At 35.9% G+C, this 18,891-nt stretch overlaps 1 protein-coding gene across 5 annotated transcripts in view; it reads left to right on the top strand.

The window, feature by feature from the left end:
* The window catches only part of AGMO (alkylglycerol monooxygenase), a 366,688-nt gene that overhangs the window by 341,128 nt on the left and 6,669 nt on the right, over nt 1-18,891 (top strand). For 4 of the 5 annotated variants that reach the window (XM_057304529.1, XM_057304533.1, XM_057304534.1 and 1 more), the window contains one exon: nt 2,453-4,600. In XM_057304529.1, coding sequence (XP_057160512.1) covers nt 2,453-2,527 — 75 coding nt within the window. In that variant the 3' untranslated portion in view covers nt 2,528-4,600. Of the gene's footprint in view, nt 1-2,452; nt 4,601-4,829; nt 18,663-18,891 lie in introns of those variants that run through there. The other variant, XR_008956466.1, reaches the window with a different exon arrangement.

The raw sequence follows: 18,891 nt of genomic DNA, 5'->3' as shown, positions 1-18,891 counted from the left end.
GTTTAAGCAGAGGTCTCACCTGCACATTAACATTGAACCTGAATTGGACTTCTATGCTTCATCAGTTTTTCACCCCATCTTTTTAAAGAGATAATATATAGGGGCAAAAAAACCCCCAAAAAACAAAACAAAACAAAAAAACCCAAAAACAGAGAAAATAAAACTACAAACTGTCCAACGTTGCATTTTTTGGTAAGAAGCTAAAAGTATTTTAAATCACTGGAAAAGGCAATTGTGTTTTAGTTAGGGATGGACCCTTAAGGAAATAGGAATTGAATTACAGTTTCTAAAAGTAGAACAATTTAATTGTGAAGTTGTGGATTAACAACAAAGACATGAACTGAATTGTAATTATTTTTTATTATCTTGTTATATCAGAAGTTCTTACTATTTCTGGAATCCCAGATGAAAGTATGGATAGTCTGGTTGGGGGGAAGTAGGGAAGAGGAGAATCATGATACCCCGGCAAAATTTTACGAACAGTTTAGCGGTTTCATTCTCCCTAGCCTTCACCCATGGAATCCTTGTAACCCTAAACACTAAATTCAAAACTAATAAAAACTTCAGTTGCCAGATATATTTCAGGTTCCACTACCTTGCACAACACAAGGCATCTATTCGTTTCTCAATGAATATTATGTATCTAAATGGAATATTTATATTGATAGTATGCATTTATCATCTCCGTCCCATTGGAAAGTTGTCTTTGCAGCTAGTCCTCTGTCAACACTACCCATCTTCCTAGACTAATGCAATTCATTGCACAAAGGACCTTCATAAATACTCCCACCTTGCTATTATTTTGCTTGGCACCATCATGAGAAATCCCATGAGGTCATTTTTCTTGAATTACAGTCAAAAGAAACAAAATCAAAACCAGCCTTTAAATATATTGTATTTGATTTCTGACGCAACTCCATAATGTTAATATTATTCTTGACTTCTGCTTCAATATAACTGTAGATTTTATTTTTGATATATATTTTTTTATATTGTGCATATTATAGGCTGAAAGGAATGCATGTATTTGAAGAAAACTGCAGATCGGCTAATGTAAAGGATAACCGTTCTCTAGAAAGAACCATAAGGTTCATATGAAACTGAACAACTCACCTGTGAAATCTAAATATCAGTGTTTAGGACGGTGGTGGTGGTTTTGTTTTTGTTTTCATATTCAGGGCTTTCATAGCAAAATAACCACCGTTCAAGCTATTTTCTTTAAATTGATAGCTGGCCTCAGTTAATGCCCTTGGCTCTCTGCAATCCATCACCCCAGAATATTCCTCAAGCCTCCATCTTCTCACTTAAACGTGCTCCTTTGTATATTTTCATGGATTTTTCAGGAATAGTGATCTTCTTCCTGGGGAGAACACCTGGTCATATTTTAGTAGTTGGGAAAGGTTTGCACAATAAAAACAAACAAACAAACAAAAAACATACAGGGAGACACTTGCACAGCTGTTCCGATAACCCCATTTGTTTGGGAATTACTCTTTTCCATCACCATACCAGTAACACCTAAAATGAAGATCATAAAAGCAATCTTAGAGTTCAGTTTTAGTGCACAGGTAAGAGTAAAGGGAAGGGTTGGCTTAGGAGGGCTCTGATGGCATAAAGATCAGGACTAATGCTTGGATTTTACCTCAAGAGAAGAGAATATATGTGTGCTATGGCATTATGGCATTTAGATTATGCATAATAAAAAATTCTACAACCATGAATTCTTATGAGAATGACTGTATAATTGTTCTTGCTAGGTTCATCAGAAATCAAGAGTTTTATTTGGCTAGTTTTGGTTGATCTATTGGGAATGTGTGATGTTACTTGAAAGCAAGAAAGTAAACTCAATGAACTCTGATGGCTGCTTATTATGACTTAGCTATGTTATCAATTTTAAAGAGAATTTTGTAGTACATTTTTTTATACCTGGTAAGATCAACAGACTGAGAAAGTAAATCAGCAGTGGTGCTTAACCTTTAATTCATGTTGGGTAAAGTTCATAACATGTTAGATCACATTGCCCCAGAGAGGAATGATTCTTTATAATGTTTTTATTTCTCCTTTTCCAAATGCTTCTTAAACTATATAAACAATGAGATCATTTCATACAGTACATTCTGCATACAGTATGCCCAGATGCCAGAACAAAGTTCTGTCTCATTCACAATCTAACTTTCACAGCCCCATCCCTAGAAATGACCCAGATTAGGGAGTATAAAAAATAAAAGCAACAAAACCAAAACTTTTTACTCCCAGTCCTGTCTCCAATGTAATGCTTTTTAAGTCGTGTTGGCTAAATTCTATCAGTGAACAACTGCTAAATTAAATTTTATTAATTTAACTGTCTAAAATGTTTATGCTCATTTTCCCCCACAAAGATATTTTTAACTCAGTTGAACAAAAGTATTGATTCATTTTTAATTGTTTTTCCTCTTTGTATTTTATTCTTCAGATTTTTTTTTCCATCTGCATTGCTTTCTGGGGAGTCAGAAGCATGAAACAACTTGCCTCCGGCCCTTGGAAATAAGTTTGTATTCAGTTATTTTGTTTTAATCAGTTGTCCACAACCACAGTATATTATGATTGCATCTGGAAATATAATTATATAATGATTATATGAACCATTACTTTAATGAAAGGTAAATATGCTTATTTACTTACGCTCGCTTTCCATATTTGTTGTTTTCTATTAAAGTTAAAGTCAGCTGCAGTTACTTTCCTTTATTGCTAGGGTTGAAAGCAAGTAATTTCAAATACAATAATGTTATATTTACTGGTAGTGTCTAAGCCAATGAGTGTAAGAAAAGGAAGAGAGAAAACTTAAAAAGAACAAAGATTTAATTTGCATTTTTGACTTCTTTTTGCTAAAATCATGCTTAGATAAATATTTGTTCTCTTAAAAATGTGTTACATTTGTTGTCTGCCTAAATCTATATTTACCTTTGAAAACCACGTAACCTAAGGAGCTACATTCTGAAAAAGACATCACTGAAATGAAAATGAATAGAATTTGTCAGGATATGTGTATTCAAGAGTTAATACCTATGTCCAATATGTTTGATCTGTTTGTTTTGGAAATTTGAAGAGCATGCCGTACAGGTATCCCCTGCTTTTCCAAAGCTTGCATTATGCTTCACTTTTATGCATTATGAAAGACCTACAATAATACCTGTTTTCGCTAACTGAAAGAAATTTTCACTTTTACAAAAAAAGTCAGATCTTTCATAAACCTATAATTTCAAAAACCTATAATTGTTACAGGTTTACCCTGTTATCTGAAATAGAGCCTTCTTATAAAATCTTTCATAAGCCAAAATGGAGTAAAGTGAAGAAGCAATTATCATTAACTTATATGGGAAAATTTTGAGCATCCCCAGACCTCCCAAAAAATCTCTCACAGGTTTTTCTGATACCCTCAGACTCATCTTGCTAATGGGTGAAGAAAATAAATCAGAATAAAGCACAGATGCTCGGAGACATAGTTCAAAGCTATGACATCACATTGAGATACCACCTTAAGCCAGTTAGAATGGCAAAAATTGACAAGGCAGGAAACAACAAATGTTGGAGAGGTTGTGGAGAAAGGGGATCCCTCCTACATTGTTGGTAGGAATGCAAGTTGGTACAGCCACTTTGGAAAAGTGGAGGTCCCTTAAAAAGTTAAAAATTGAGCTACCCTATGATCCAGCCATTGCACTACTGGGTATTTACCCCAAAGATACAGACATAGTGAAGAGAAGGGCCCTATGCACCCCAATGTTCATAGCAGCATTGTCCACAATAGCTAAATCATGGAAGGAGCTGAGATGCCCTTCAACAGATGACTGGATTAAGAAGATGTGGTCCATATATACAGTGGAATATTACTCAGCCATTAAAAAGAACGATTTCTCAACATTTGCTGCAACATGGATGGGATTGGAGGAGATAATGCTAAGCGAAATAAGTCAAGCAGAGAAAGACAATTATATGGTTTCACTCATTTATGGAGCATAAGAAGTAGGAAGATTGGTAGGAGAAGAAGGGGAAGAAGAAGGGGGGGGGTAAAAGGAAGGGGGAATGAACCATGACAGACTATGGACTCTGAGAAACAAACTGAGGGCTTCAGAGGGGAGGGGGTGGGGGAATGGGATAGGCTGGCGATGGGTATTAAGGAGGGCACATATTGCATGGTGCACTGGGTGTTATATGCAAGTAATGAATCATGGAACTTTACATCGAAAACTAGGGATGTACTGTATGGTGACTAACATAATAAAAAAAAAAAAAAAAAAAAAAAAAAGCTATGGCAGCTTGGTGTTGAGATGCTGAGTGTAGTTCCCTGGGAAGGAACTTGATCCAGCCGCTCTCACTGCTTGAGTTGTGTGTGGCCTCTAGAACTGCTCACTGCAAAACAAACACTGAATGCTATTTTTGCTTTTCACCTTTTTTTCATAGAAGCAAAAATTCTCTTCATGTTTCTTATTGGTTAGGGAAAATGGGTACTAATATAGGTCTTCCATAAAACTGAGGTGGCTTAATTAATGCATAATTTTGAAAACTGGGAGATAACCTGTATTTTAAATTGTCACAATAATGTTAATAAACCTTTCTAAATAAATTTGTCCTAAGTGTTGTGTGGACATTATTCATTGGGATTGTAAAAATCTGCTGAGTATTTTATTAGGTAGGAACTGACAGGAATAAGCAGAATAAGGTTCAAAGTGACGGGAGGGGTTGAAAACAGTTGGAATTTTTTCTTCCCTTCTTCCAATACTTCGAAGATTTAAATGCACAATTTAAGTACAACAGTCAAGCCTTATCCACAGTTTCATTTTCCATGGTTTCAGTTACCTGCACTCAACTGTGGTCTGGAAACAGATGGTCCTCCTTCTGATATACTGTCAGAAGGTCAGTAGTAGCCTAATGCTACATCACAATGCCTATGCCATTTCCCTCTTCATCTCATCAGGTAGGCATTTTATCTTCTGACATCATCACAAGGAGAAGGGTAAGTACAGTATAATAAGATATTGTGAGAGACCACATTCACATAACTTCTATCACAGTATATTGTTATCAGCTTTATCATGGGTTTGTATGTCTAAGACAAAGCATAGTATGAATAGGGCTTGGTACTATTTGTGGTTTCCAGCATCCACTGGGAGTCTTAGAATGTATCCCCTGCAGATGGTGGGGGGATTACTGTAATCACAATTATAAGCACTAAAACAATGCTATTCTTCATTGAGCTTTGCCTATATTCATCTCCAGGTTTAAGACACTGATCAGCTGGTCAATCTCATCTTTAAAATGTGTTATAAATAAATAAACAAAATGTGTTATTTGAGCTCTGAACAGAGAGAAATGTAAAACTGTTAGAAGAATCAGACAGCAGGTGTCTATGAGAACTCATGATACAAAATTAAAGCAAATTTGGTTTTCAAACGTGTAAAGCAGAGGAAGATTAAATTTTACATGATGAAACAATTAACAAATTATATCTCAAGCATCAGAAGGAGAGACTTGGCTTTGCTTCATTCATCTTTTTAAACTTCTTAATTTAACACAGTTAGAGCAAATACTTAAGCCCATAGCAAACATTAAACCCTACTTTGGTTCCTTACCAACAGTTTATGCTGGACTTTGCATATATAGAATCATGTCAAAGCAGGGAGCCCTCTGCTGGCTTAAAAATTGCTAAATTTATAACAGAAAAATTCTGAATATTCATATTCTACCTAGAGAGGTTTCACAAATCTTTAGGTAAGTTTTTAGCGTGTCAAAATACTTTGTTGGGTCATGTATAAATACATATATATGCTTGAATATATATGAATTTATAGGAGTGATCTAAGAATGGAAATAATTCAAAATTTTTATGTAAGATCTTCTATGGTGAAGTTCAGTTTTCTAAGTAAATGCAAATTCATCCATTCTCTCTTTTCTCTCTTAGCTACCCTCACCATCATTATAAATGCTTTTGTTTTAGAAATGCAGACATTTTCAAGCTAGAAATTTTCCAGATAAGTGGTGTTGCCAGGGCCTGTGTGTGTTAACTGGGGCGCTTTATTCTTCACCTTCAACCTTGCTAATTTGCCAGTCCAGCTTTCTCTTGCCGAGTACTAATACATGATGACAGATCATATAACTCCTATAAATGCTGCGAATTAATCTTGAGTGATGCCATGTAATTTATTCTTACTCTTGACTGGAATCACTATCTCTCTCTCATTCTCTCAAGAGGAAAAGCACTAAAAATAGAATTCATCAATTGCTTGCCACTTCTAATGGAGAGATGCAAACTGACTTGGCAAATAATTATGAAGATTCTCAGATTTGCTTATCTACCGTGAGGAAGGATAGAGAGGGAAGGCACATTTGTTTACTGAGTAGTACTCAATTAGAATTATTTTGTTTGGTCTCTAAAATCCTGGGAATTAAGCACTGTTTAATGCCATTTTACAGAAGAAAATTCTGAGGCCGACAGGGGTTTAAAAACTCCTTCAGGCCCATGACACATAATTGGTGCCCCTACCAAATTTAAAACTCTGAAGTCTGACATTGAAATACATGTTTCTTCATTCCATGATGTCAGGTATCCAAGGCATATCTTTAGAAGTATAGGCTCAGGATTTTAAGTTCAATGTAACTCCTGTTCAATTTGACGCTCCAAGGTAAAAAGTAAAATTCAGAGGATAAGCAGCTTAGTTATAGGATAGATTCAGTGAATAGGTGGATGACTACAGAATTTCTAATCACTTTAATAGTGATAAGGCCATAGGGTTATTTGTAGGATTGCTATATGTCTAAAAGGAGCCCATTCCTATATTTGATTTTATTTGATAGAATTGCCCATTACTCTCATGGGTCTCCCCCTCTGATTTCCATGAGTGACTATGGACTTCCGGGAAACAAACTGAGGGTTTCAGAGGGGAGGGGGTGAGGAGTTGGGGTAGCCCGGTGATGGGTGTTAAGGAGGGGATGTGTTGTAATGAGCACTGGATGTTATACGCAGATAATGAAGCATGGGACACTACATCAAAAACTAACGATGTACTGTATGGTAACTAACATAACATCATAATAATAATTTAAAAAAAGAATTGCCCATTACTTTAGCTCTATTTGGTGTATCATTTACTTCCCCTTCATCTTGTTTTTCCTAATTACTTTTGTTAAACTTAATCTAATCACTTCATGGTCATGATATTCAGCAGTATGTGGATCTGTAATTGTGTATCTGAAGTTGAATTAATCACCAAAGTATATGAACCCTTGTTATATTTAACATTGGCAGCTTGGATTAATGTTTATTAAACGTTCTCAAATTTTATTTTACTGGTAATATGTCATTCAGTGTAGAGTTTGCAATAACCCCTGAGTGGAATTCTGTAAGATATGGTACACATTATGGGGTGATGTCATTTAACCGAGACAACAACGGTAATTAGAAATGAGCTTCCTCTTTTATGCCCCCTCCTCTATTTTTTTTTTTTTTCATTTTCATAGCTTCTAGAATCTCAAGGAAAGATAGAAACCACAGAGGCTAGTTTTGTTTTCAGAATCTTAAAACATTTTTGATGTAATGATTGTCAGTAACACTGTGGAAGCAAGCTGGCTCTATCTCAAGCCTGCCTCAGTGAAAGGAAATTAACAATATTTTTCTTTTATTAGAGTATTTTTTCAGATCTCACTGCAGTCTGCATTCCTTTCTTCTCAATAGCATAACCTTAAACACCTTCCTCCCCAAAGACTCAATTAGGAAAAGTTATTAGCCAAAGAAGCAAACATGGATGGTTTTCTCTTGTCTTCTTTTTGGAATTCGGCAACTCTAACACTTCTGCGGTCAGAATTTCCAGTCATTCCGACCCCTCAGTACCCATCAGTAATAAGTTCATCTGCTGAGTGTGTTCTCCTTTTCTTTTAGCAGCAAAAAAATCCCAACTTCTAACTTGCACAGATTTATGTTACAGGAAACAGAAAGAAGCAATCTTTGTCTTTGTGCATCAGTATTATCTGTGGATCATTGGAATTCTGATTTAGTAAGATCGAAGTGGTGCCAGAGTATCTGCACTCTTCAAAGTTCTGCCAGTGATAAGGTACAGGGGCCATAACCAATCTAAAGTGGAAGAATGAGTTTCAGAAATATACAGGAAACATGGACAATATAAGGGAATATTGTTCCTATAACACAAATTTTAATTTAAAAAAAGGGATGGTACTGATTATGTAAGCATGGATATTTAGATATGCTAAATATCAGTTTAGCATGAGATAAGTTTTACATATATTTTTAAAAGCCTAAAAGTTTAACAAAATTAGCTTAGTATCAGTGAGATAGAAAATACAGGGAAGTCTAGCAGGCAAAGGAGATACTCAAAAAATGTAGTCACCCAAGGCCCTGTTTATGTTTGCCTCTGATTTTTCATCTTTGTTTGAAAACTTTTGTCCAGTTTATTTTATTTGTTCTTTTTCATTATTTTTTTAAAGATTTTATTTATTCATTTGACAGAGACACAGCCAGTGAGAGAGAGAACACAAGCACGGGGAGTGGGAGAGGAAGAAGCAGGCTCCAGCAGGGCAGGGAGCCCAATGCCGCTCTCAATCCCAGAACCCTGGGATCACGCCCTGAGCTGAAGGCAGACGCTTAACAACTGAGCCACCCAGGTGCCCCTGTTCTTTTTTATTATTGAAGTGTAGTTGACACAATGTTACATTAATTTCAGGTGCACAATATAATGATTCAAAAATTCTATACATTCCTTGGTATTCACCACAATATGTGTAATCGCTGTCAGAAAACAAAATTATTACAATATTTCTGACTGCATTCCCTATGCTGTACTTTTTCAGCTCTGTGACTTGTTTTGTTTTAAGATTTATTTATTTCAGAGAGAGAAAGAGAGGACCAAAGCGGGAGGGGCTGAGGGAAAGGGAGAGAGAATTTCCAGCACACTCCGTGCTCAGCGCAGGGCTTGACGTGGGGCTCAATTCCATGACCCCAAGATCATGACCTGAGCTGAAACCAAAAGTCGGATGCTTAACTGACTGAGCCACTTAGGCCCCCTGACTTACTTGTTTTGAAATCGACACTCTATACATTTTAATCTTCTTTACCTATTTAGCCCACCCTCTGAAAAATCCAATCTTGTTTTGTTTGGCTGAGTAATATTTTGTTGTATATATATACCACATCTTCTTTGCCCATTTATCTATTGGTGGACCCTTAAGGTGCTTCCATATCTTAGCTATTGTAAATAATGCTGCAATAAATAGAGGTGCATATATCTTTTTGAATTAGCATTTTTGTTTTCTTGGGCAATTATCCACTAGTGGAGTACTGGATCATACATATTTTTAACTTTTTGAGAAACCTCCATACTATTTTCCACAATAATTGCACAAGTTTAAATTCCCACCAACAGTGCACAAGGAGTCCTTTTTCTCCACATCCTCACCGACACTTGTTATTTCCTGTTATGTCTTTTTACTACTACCCATTCAGACTGATGTAACATGATATCTCATGTGGTTTTGAGTTGTATTTCCTGATGATGAGTGATGTTGAGCATAATTTCAAGTGTCAGCCATCTGTATGTCTTCTTTGAAAAAATGTCTGCTCCTATCCTCTGCTCTTTTTTAATCAGATTATTTGTTTTGGTTTTGGTTTTTGGTTTTTCTTTTCTTTTCCTTTTTTTCGTTTGGTATTCAGTTACATAAGTTCTTTATATATTTTGAATATTAACCCTTTATCAGATGTATCATTTCTAAATATCTTCTCCCATTCAGTAGATTGACTTTTCATTTTGTTGATGATTTGCTTTGCTGTGCAAGAGCTTTTTATTTTGTCCCCATAGTTTAATACCAACAGTTAATTTTTTTTCTTTTGTTTCACTTGCCTAAGGGACAATAAATAGTATTGAGAAAATTGGACAGCAACATTCAAAAGAATGAAATTGGGCCGTTATCTTACACCATATATAGAAATAAAGTCAGGGGCGCCTGGGTGGCTCAGTCGTTGAGCGTCTGCCTACAGCTCAGGGCGTGATCCCAGAGTCCTGGGATCGAGCCCCGCATCAGGCTTCTCCGCTAGGAGCCTGCTTCTTCCTCTCCCACTCCACCTGCTTGTGTCCCCTCTCTCGCCGGTTGTCTCTCTCTCTCTCTGTCAAATAAATAAATAATAAAATAAAATCTTAAAAAAAAAAGAAATAAAGTCAAAATGAATTAAAGATCTAAATGTGAGAACTGAAACATAAAACTCCTCAAATAAAACATAGGTAGCAATCTTTTGGACGTTGGCCTTAGCAACATTTTTCTAAGTTTGTCTTTTCCACCTTATATATTTTTGCCTCCTTTGTCCTACATCAATTGACAATATAGGCATGGGTGTATTTCTGGGCTCTATATCCTGTTCCATTGATCTGTGTGTCTATTTTTGTGCCAGTACCATACTATTTGATTACTAAAGCTTTGCAGTAGATCTTGAAATCTTAGATTATTATTTTCATTTTTAATAATGTATTATTTATTATAAATGTATTGTTAAGAGCAGTATTAAAATATACTGGATTAAGTTTTCTAGACATCTATTTTGTACTTTCAGCTCCTTCCAACTTCTCTTATAATGGAAGAGATGCCTGTGTAGTGATGAAAGTTCTCAGTTTAGTGAAATATGAAGGATTTCCATATATAATGAGTTCTGTTCCCCCTGCTCTACCCTATCCAGATAAATTGCAACTAACATCCCCCTTTCAGAAGCAGTACACAGCATTCATTTACTTTGCTGGTAAAATGGTGTGTGCCAAGATAATCAGTGTTTAAGGATAGTTAATTCCATCTAAGTGGGAGATGTTGGGAGACCATCTAACAATGGCATCTGGTATCCGTGTGACACAATAAGAAGCCTTATCCTGGCCTGTGTAATAGTCTGTAAGAACAAAATCGTCAGACAGCTAATTTGTATCACTAATTATATTTTAATAAATGCATTTTTAATGATAAATTAAGTATTGAATTTTTTGTCAAGACAAATTGTGCTAACGATATGACTTGCCTAAAATATTTATCAACCTATAATACTCGCAAGGTGGTATACATATAAGCTTACCTTAGTGAGATCACTGATTATATGAAAACCAGAAAAAATAAATGTGCTGAAGGAGCATCAATCTTATCTCATAAGACTACTCATTTTGAGAAGACTGTGTTCAAATGTGACAATTTAACACGCTAGTGTAGAAGGTGTACATACTTTCTAAAACTTGACTTTATTTAGATTAAAAGACTCTGATAAGTTCATTTCGCTTGTAACTATTACAGATTTTCTCATGCACAAACAGAACGTGAAGTTGTACCTGGTAATGTGTTGGTTCCATTAGCTGAAGAACTTTGCAATTGTTCAAGGATACCAGTTTTATGTCAGTGTCATCTGATGTTCCTAATGGAAAATCAGCTAATACCAAGAATAAGCTAGTATTTCCATTTCATGGAATCAAAGCAGTTTTTAATAGCCTATCCTGCCAAATGTGAAACATCTGATAGTCCTGTGTCAATTAAAATTTTTAATAATAAAGATACAATTATTTTTTTGTGGTGATATTATAAATACAAACTTTGGTGGAGTATAGTATAGTGATAAAAGCATTATTCTTTCTAAAATAAGAAACTGATGGTAGTTGGGACACCTGGGTGGCTCATTAAGTGTCCAACTCTTGATTTCAGCTCAGGGCATGATCTCAGGATTGTGAAATGGAGTCCCACATCAGGCTCCATGCTCAGTGGGAAGTCTGCTTGAGATTCTCTCTCTCCTTCTCCTTCTAGCTCTCCCCCACCCCTGGCTGGTGTGCTCTCCCTCTTGCTCTCTCTAAAAATAAGAAAATAAGTCTTTAAAAAAAAAGAAACTGATGTAGAGAAATTTTTTTGAAATTGTTTGTGTTAGACATATATTTAATAGTAGCATTCAAAAAGATATTTTTAGAATTGAAAAATATTTTATATATACTGCTACAGTTTATATAGAAAATTGTTTGTTGTGAAGGCGATGTTCACTACAAAAGAATACATCAACAAAACAATATGTTTTCCTGCCAGACATCCCAAAAGATTTTAGAAATATGTCTGCCTTTGAAGAACAATTTTGTAAGCCATCCTGTGTCATTCAATAGTATTTAAGTACATGGTAGGGTTTGCTAAACTTAGTTGCATTTTGTTCAAGACCAGTTAGAAATTCTTAGGCAAATATCAATAAATGATGTGACAAAACTTCAACTATTGATGCTATTAGCAAATCTAACTTGTTGAAAACAGAGCTTGCAAGCAGGGAGATATTTAAATTTATTCCTATGAAAGTAGTGGGAAACTGAACAAATTAAATTTTAAGAGTTCAAACCTCATATGACATTTACTTTTGAAATCCTATCATTAAGTTTGAGAATAGTTTTATTTGTGGGGATTAAAAGAAAAAAACTATTAAGGAAGCTCCTGTTTTAAAATGGATAACTTTACATTATGTACCAAAAAGGAGCAAAATAGAGAAGGCCTATAATTTTGCAGCATATAAACAATAAAAATGATGAAACAATAAAAATAATAAAAAAGAAAGAAAAATTGATGAATCTTGTTTTGTAAATTATATTTCAAGCAGATCAGTCTGAATGAAAACAATAATACAAAGTCTATTCTAATTATTGCACTTAAATATTTGCATTTTTCAATAAGAAAAAAATGGTACAAAAATGTCATTCCTTTGCCATATATTTTTCTGAGCTTACTAGATACCTAATAAAGAGAATTTTCACAATTAAATATGTTGTACAGACAAGACTCAAAATAATACAAGTTCAAAATAATAAGACGATATTGGGGAAAAAATCTTCAGAGAAATACCAGTGACGTTCTGTTACAGATAGAAGCAGTTAGGCAACTGATTAAAGTATTTAATAGGTATCCAGAAAAATTATTCTCTTTATGTTATTCTTAATATTCTAGAATCTAGATAATCAGTATGGAGAGTTTTTGTTGTTGTTAGTTTGCTTTCTTCATATGGTTTTGTTATTTTCATTTTTTTAAAAAAATGTTATCTTTGGAAATAGCTTTGAATATACTATTACATAAGTCTACTAATATAATAAAACAGATTTTTGGTTAATACATAAGGGTGTGTGTGTGTGTGTGTGAGAGAGAGAGAAAGAAAAATCATTTCTATTTGATCAATAATTTAGACACCCTTCAATAAACCCTATGTAATGCATTCATAAGTGTCCTAAAGACAGGAAATTCTTTCACATTCTTTAAGACTGATGTGATATATCCTATGTTGAAGTACTGGAAATGGAACTAAGCGCTCTTCATATTTTAAATGCTAAATGTACAAATTTAGTGAATGTAAGAACTAATGTGTTAGTGCCTTAAAAACCCTTACAAAGTGATAAAAATTTGATGTAATGTATTGAGATCCTTGTGGTTTCGAACATTGATCACTTCAAGAGTCCGTTCAAGGTGATGAAGACTTATTTTGCAGTTCTTAGGTGTGAGAGATTTAGCTTTTCATGCATGAAAAGGTATCTGACAAAAGCCTGTGTTGACTGGCTTGATGTTAAATCTCATTTATGGCGTCTGCCTAGGGTAGTATTTCTCAGTTTGAGGACTGACATTTATCTGCATCAAAATACCCTGCTACTTTCAGGGCTCTGCCTCAGATTTAAAGAATCTGGACCTCAGGAGAAGGTTCTGGCATCTGCATAAATAAATAGCTCCCCAGGAGGATCATTTGCACTCTAACATGTAAAAACCCTTGTTCTAAGGGAAAGGAGGTCCATATATCCTCTCCTATTTCACAAGACGTCTTGTCCCCAGCAGTACTTCTGGTGACCAGAAGCTTCCTTTTGAGCTTGTGATCACTGGTCCTTGACTAGTCTGAAATTTTCTCTCCACTGTCTATAAACAAACTATTCTTTTTCTATTACTTTGAAATATGAATGTTATGTAATGTTTACAGCAAAATACCTGGGACCACATTTAAACAGTTCAAAGTAACTTTTTTCCCCCAAAGAAAACCTTCAGTTGTTACACATAGAGATAGAAAATGGCTGAGGAGTCTTTAGAATAAAAGCCTCCAAACCCAGTCTGGTCATCTGGTGTCCCAGGCTCTTCATCACAAAAATTTGAGCACTGGACCAGATCATGTCTATGGCCCTTTGTAACTCTGAGCTTCCATTGAGCAGTCAATCAAAATTACTTCTATATTTTATTTTATTAAATATTTATTTGAGACAGAGAGAGAGACGTGCAAGCAGGGGGAGGGGCAGAAGGAGAGGGAGAACAGACTCCCCACTGAGCAGGGAGCCTGACATTGGGGCTCGATCCCAGGACCCTGGATCATGACCTGAGCCAAAGGCAGAAGCTTAACCGACTGAGCCACCTGGGCGCCCCTACATTGCTTCTATATTTTAAAGTACTAAAACCACATTTCTTTTGAAAATATGACCAAATTTGAACTTGAATCAATAATGAACTAATGAGGTTTTATTTCAGAGTATATTCATTAGAATCAGGTCAATGGGGACAACCTTAGAATGAAGTTATAATACAAAAAATAAAATGTCCCTCATCCATCTAAGAATCCTAAAACAATTTACAAACTCTAATTCTTATTTTTCAAACATGATTCCCTTTATAATGCCTATTGCCTTTTCTTGGTTCTCTGTATTTTATTCTGTTCCTACTACAATTAAATTAAAGCAGTTTTATATGAAGAATGATCTGTTTTATCTTCTTTGTGCTTATTATGACCACCACATTTTGACTTACTATTTGATAAATTTCTTCTTTGGCCTTCTTTTTACTTTTTTTGGAGTGAAAAATCTCAGGGAGTCCCTTAATGGGTATTTCGTCTAAAATTAAAAACAAACAAACAGCCATTCACTGCATATGTCGTACTTGGGAACCTTGAGTACAGGGAGTACATAGACAACTCAGGAAATTCAGGTCATCTGATACATGTGAGTGTGGTCAGCCCTGTGGAGCAGCAGGGAAAGTCCCAGAACACAAAAGGAAATTGCTTACTATATCAGGAAAACATTTGGGTTTTTAATTTATTATTAAACGTGAATGGTAAACAACATTTATTACAGAACTGTTATAGTTTTTTCAGAAATGTAACCTCCCGGCTTGAAAAATGCAACCAGAAATAGCTTTTTCTGTGCTTACCTCTCTGTACTAGAATATAGGAAAAACAAAGATGAAATATAAAAGTTAGCTTTATTTGGATTTCTTGATAATTGAAATTCACTGTGTATCCTCATGAGACCCCAGACTGGTGTGGAAGGCAGGGAATTGAGGTAGATGCTGATAGTTTGTTAACATTTTATTGGCTGACAAATTCAGCCAGCAGTGATTGGGTTTCCTTACAGTTCTTTTTTTTTTTTTTTTTTTTTTTTTAAGATTTTATTTATTTATTTGACAGAGATAGAGACAGCCAGCGAGAGAGGGAACACAAGCAGGGGGAGCGGGAGAGGAAGAAGCTGGCTCATAGCGGAGGAGCCTGATGTGGGGCTCGATCCCATAATGCCGGGATCACGCCCTGAGCCGAAGGCAGATGCTTAACCGCTGTGCCACCCAGGCGCCCCTCCTTACAGTTCTTTAAAAGAATAGAGACTTTGAAAATTTTATAAAACGAGATCTTATTTCCATAGGTCTTTGAGAATTAAAAAAAAAAAAAAAGTCCTAAAGAAATGTCAAAATCAGTTGGCATCTTCTGTCTTTTAGAAGATCTTGTAAATCCCTTGTAAATCCTTTACAGGTCAATTTCCTTGTGGCAGTTTTTACCACTTCATGGATCACTCCCCTAATCCCTTGAAGACCGGCAGCTTACTGTCATTTTCTCCAATAGTCCTCTTGTAATTCTTGGCAATTCAATATCCACATAACTGATCTTCCTAGTATCCTAGCATCTTGATTTCTCGGTCTCCTTGCCGAATGATTTATGTCAGTCATGTTGTCATTACCAATAACTGTAGTTCTGTCATCTTTTCAACTTAAAACATGTCATTCTCTGATCTCTGCATCTTGTGTTTCCAGCTCACTCTCTTGGGTTGTTAGGCATTCCTACCACGTTTCCATTGTCTCTCCCCTCCTCCTGTATTTACTTACTTTCTTAGATGGTTAAATTTTATGGTCAATCATTATAATCAGTGTTTTGGTCTTATTAATCATAAAAAAAGATTAAATCCAACTGTAGATTTTCTTTCTGTCTGCACTCTTATCATTGAATAAGAATAGAGAAAAACACACAACCATGAAACTAGTCTCACCTATCATGATTACATACCTGAAGGAAGTTCTTAATTCTGACCAGCAACCATTATACACTTCCCCAGTCCTATTCATTCTTCCACACTCCACGGCGACCGTTTCATACCCTTCAAACTTTCAACATGTTCTCAGTATTGATTGATGATGTTGTTCCTTAGTTCACTGAAAACAAAAAACTAGAAGCCATCAAAGAGAACTTCACTGACGTAACCACCACCCAAACTTGTTCCCAGTAATGCACTGCTCATGTTCTTAAATAGGGCTAAACTTTGTGCTTGTCTCCCAAGTCCCATCTGCTTCAGTAATTCTGTTTTCCTGTGTCTACTGGATTATTCCTGTCAACATGCAAAAAAGGGTGCTATTTTTCCCCCAACTTTAAAAAAGTTTTCATTTCACTCCTCCTTTGCTTCCAGCTGTCCCTATTCATCTCCATTTACTTTATCTCAAATTCCCTTCAGAGTTGTCTTTAATCATTGTTTCTAATTTTCCTCTTCCCATTCTCCCTTGAACATACTCCAGTTTGGAGTTACCTACCCCCTACCCCACTGCTCCACTGAAATCGCTGTTACCAAAGGCAGCACAATGTCCATGGTGTTAAATCCATAGCAGTTCATGGTCCCTAGGTTACTGACTCTTCAGCAGCATCTAACACCCTTATCACACTGTCCTCCTTAAAATACTTTTCCCCTCTGTTTATAGGACACCTCCCTCACTAGTTTGTCCTTGCAGTCATGTGCCCCTCTTGCTGGGGTTTTCTCATCTCTACAATCCCTAGTCCTCTCAGGGTTCAGGGTTTAGGACTCAATCCTTGAACATTCTAATTGTCTGCACTCCCCTTGTAGGTGCCATTATCCAATCTTATAGTACTAGTACCATCTGTAACACCATCTGTAGGCTTAAACCCCCAAATGTGTATCTTTGACTTATAATTCTCCCCTTACTTACAGAACTGTATCCTACTGACATTACTTCTTCAATTATAGCAACAGGTAAAAAATTAACAGAGCTTACTGTGTTCCCAACACTCTTCTTAGTATTTTACACATATTAACTATTTAATCCTCACAACAACCTTATGAGGTAGATAGTGTTATCCTTACTTTTCAGCTAGGAAAACTGTATGAGAGAGAGAATAAGTGATTTACGCAACGTCATACAACCAGCAATGGTTCCAGAATCTATATTGTCATTCCCTATAACATGCTACACCTTCTCTCAAATTAGATAGTTAAAAGGCATCCCTCAGGTGGGGAGACCTCACCCTTGCCAGGAATTTACCTGAGAGAGCCTAGCTGGTAGTTAGTCTTAAGTGCCATGAGATCATGGAGAAAACTGTACCAAAACTTTTTCCTGACTCCTTTCTTCCCTTCTGCTTCAGCTATGACTAAGCTGTGGTCTTCAGGAGAGAGAGAAGATGTAACAGAATAAAGAGAAACTAAGACTAAACCCCTAAACCCCCAGTACCTCTTCTACACACACACACACACACACACACACACACACACATTCACTGCACACTTCCCACCGTCAGCAAGCCAAATTGAGAGGGAATGGGGTGTTAGAGCAGGAGAAACCCTAATTTTAGTGAAGTTCAGAGCTGTTTTTCAAACAGACATTGACACATTCATTTTGAACTGAGAATATTTTTATAACTGAGATTACTAAAAGAGTTACCATTTTGAAGAGTACTCAGGCAAATTCTGGATGCTTTGTAAGATGTCAGTCAAGGGCAAATAAATAGTTGGTAGTAGAGAGACAAGAGAAGGGGAGGAGAGAAAATCAAAGTGGTTGTTTTCTTTTGTTATCTATGAGGCCTGCTTTTTCAGCATATAGGTCTCCTATTCCCCTGTGCAAACAGGGCATTTTCATCTTTATGAAAATTGTTTCAAAATAGAACATGCAGTCTATAAACTGTATAGTTTACCTACAACAGACAGCCTAACTTTCCAAGTATGCAGGGTTTCTAACTCTCATTTTTAAAAACAATACAACTTAAACAAAATTAAACCAAGTTTTCTAATACAAAATATCCCTCCTGAGACTTCTGGAATATGGCATAATAGGATTATTTGTTTATTTATTTGCTTTTAAAAATTAGAAAAAAAAATCACTTTATGCACCACTTTCTTTAGCTAGCAGTGTGGGAAAGGTGAATAGGTCTAAACTTATTTTCTTCTCTGTTTCAGCGCTTTTGAAAGGCACGAAAGGAAATAAGACCAATCCAGAAATTTATTATTTCTCTCCAATTTTTCCTTTTCCCATATGAGCATAGCCTGGAAGTGCACAGACACACTAGGGAATGATTCCACTGTGTGGGAGAAACATCTGCAGAGTGCGCCATGGACCACCAGACTTGGAGTGAGAAAGAAGTATGTGGGGGCGGAGGCGGCAGACAATAAAAGAAAAACTAGGAGCTGGTTGGGCCCAAACATTCAATGGAATCGCCTAACCTTCAGGTTACCTTTTGTGTTATATAAGACGTCTAAGAGCAATGACACTCATATGAAAAATATTTTTTTAAATGGTGGTGAAATAGAATTCATAGCATACCCTTCAAAATTTTTTTTATTCTGCGAGGATGGGAAACGCTAGTGTGCT

Source organism: Ursus arctos, unplaced genomic scaffold (assembly GCF_023065955.2).
Source record: "Ursus arctos isolate Adak ecotype North America unplaced genomic scaffold, UrsArc2.0 scaffold_3, whole genome shotgun sequence".
NCBI classification, from domain to species: Eukaryota; Metazoa; Chordata; class Mammalia; order Carnivora; family Ursidae; genus Ursus; species Ursus arctos.
Note: the sequence above shows the minus strand (reverse complement) of the source record. Positions and strands in the feature narration are given on the sequence as shown.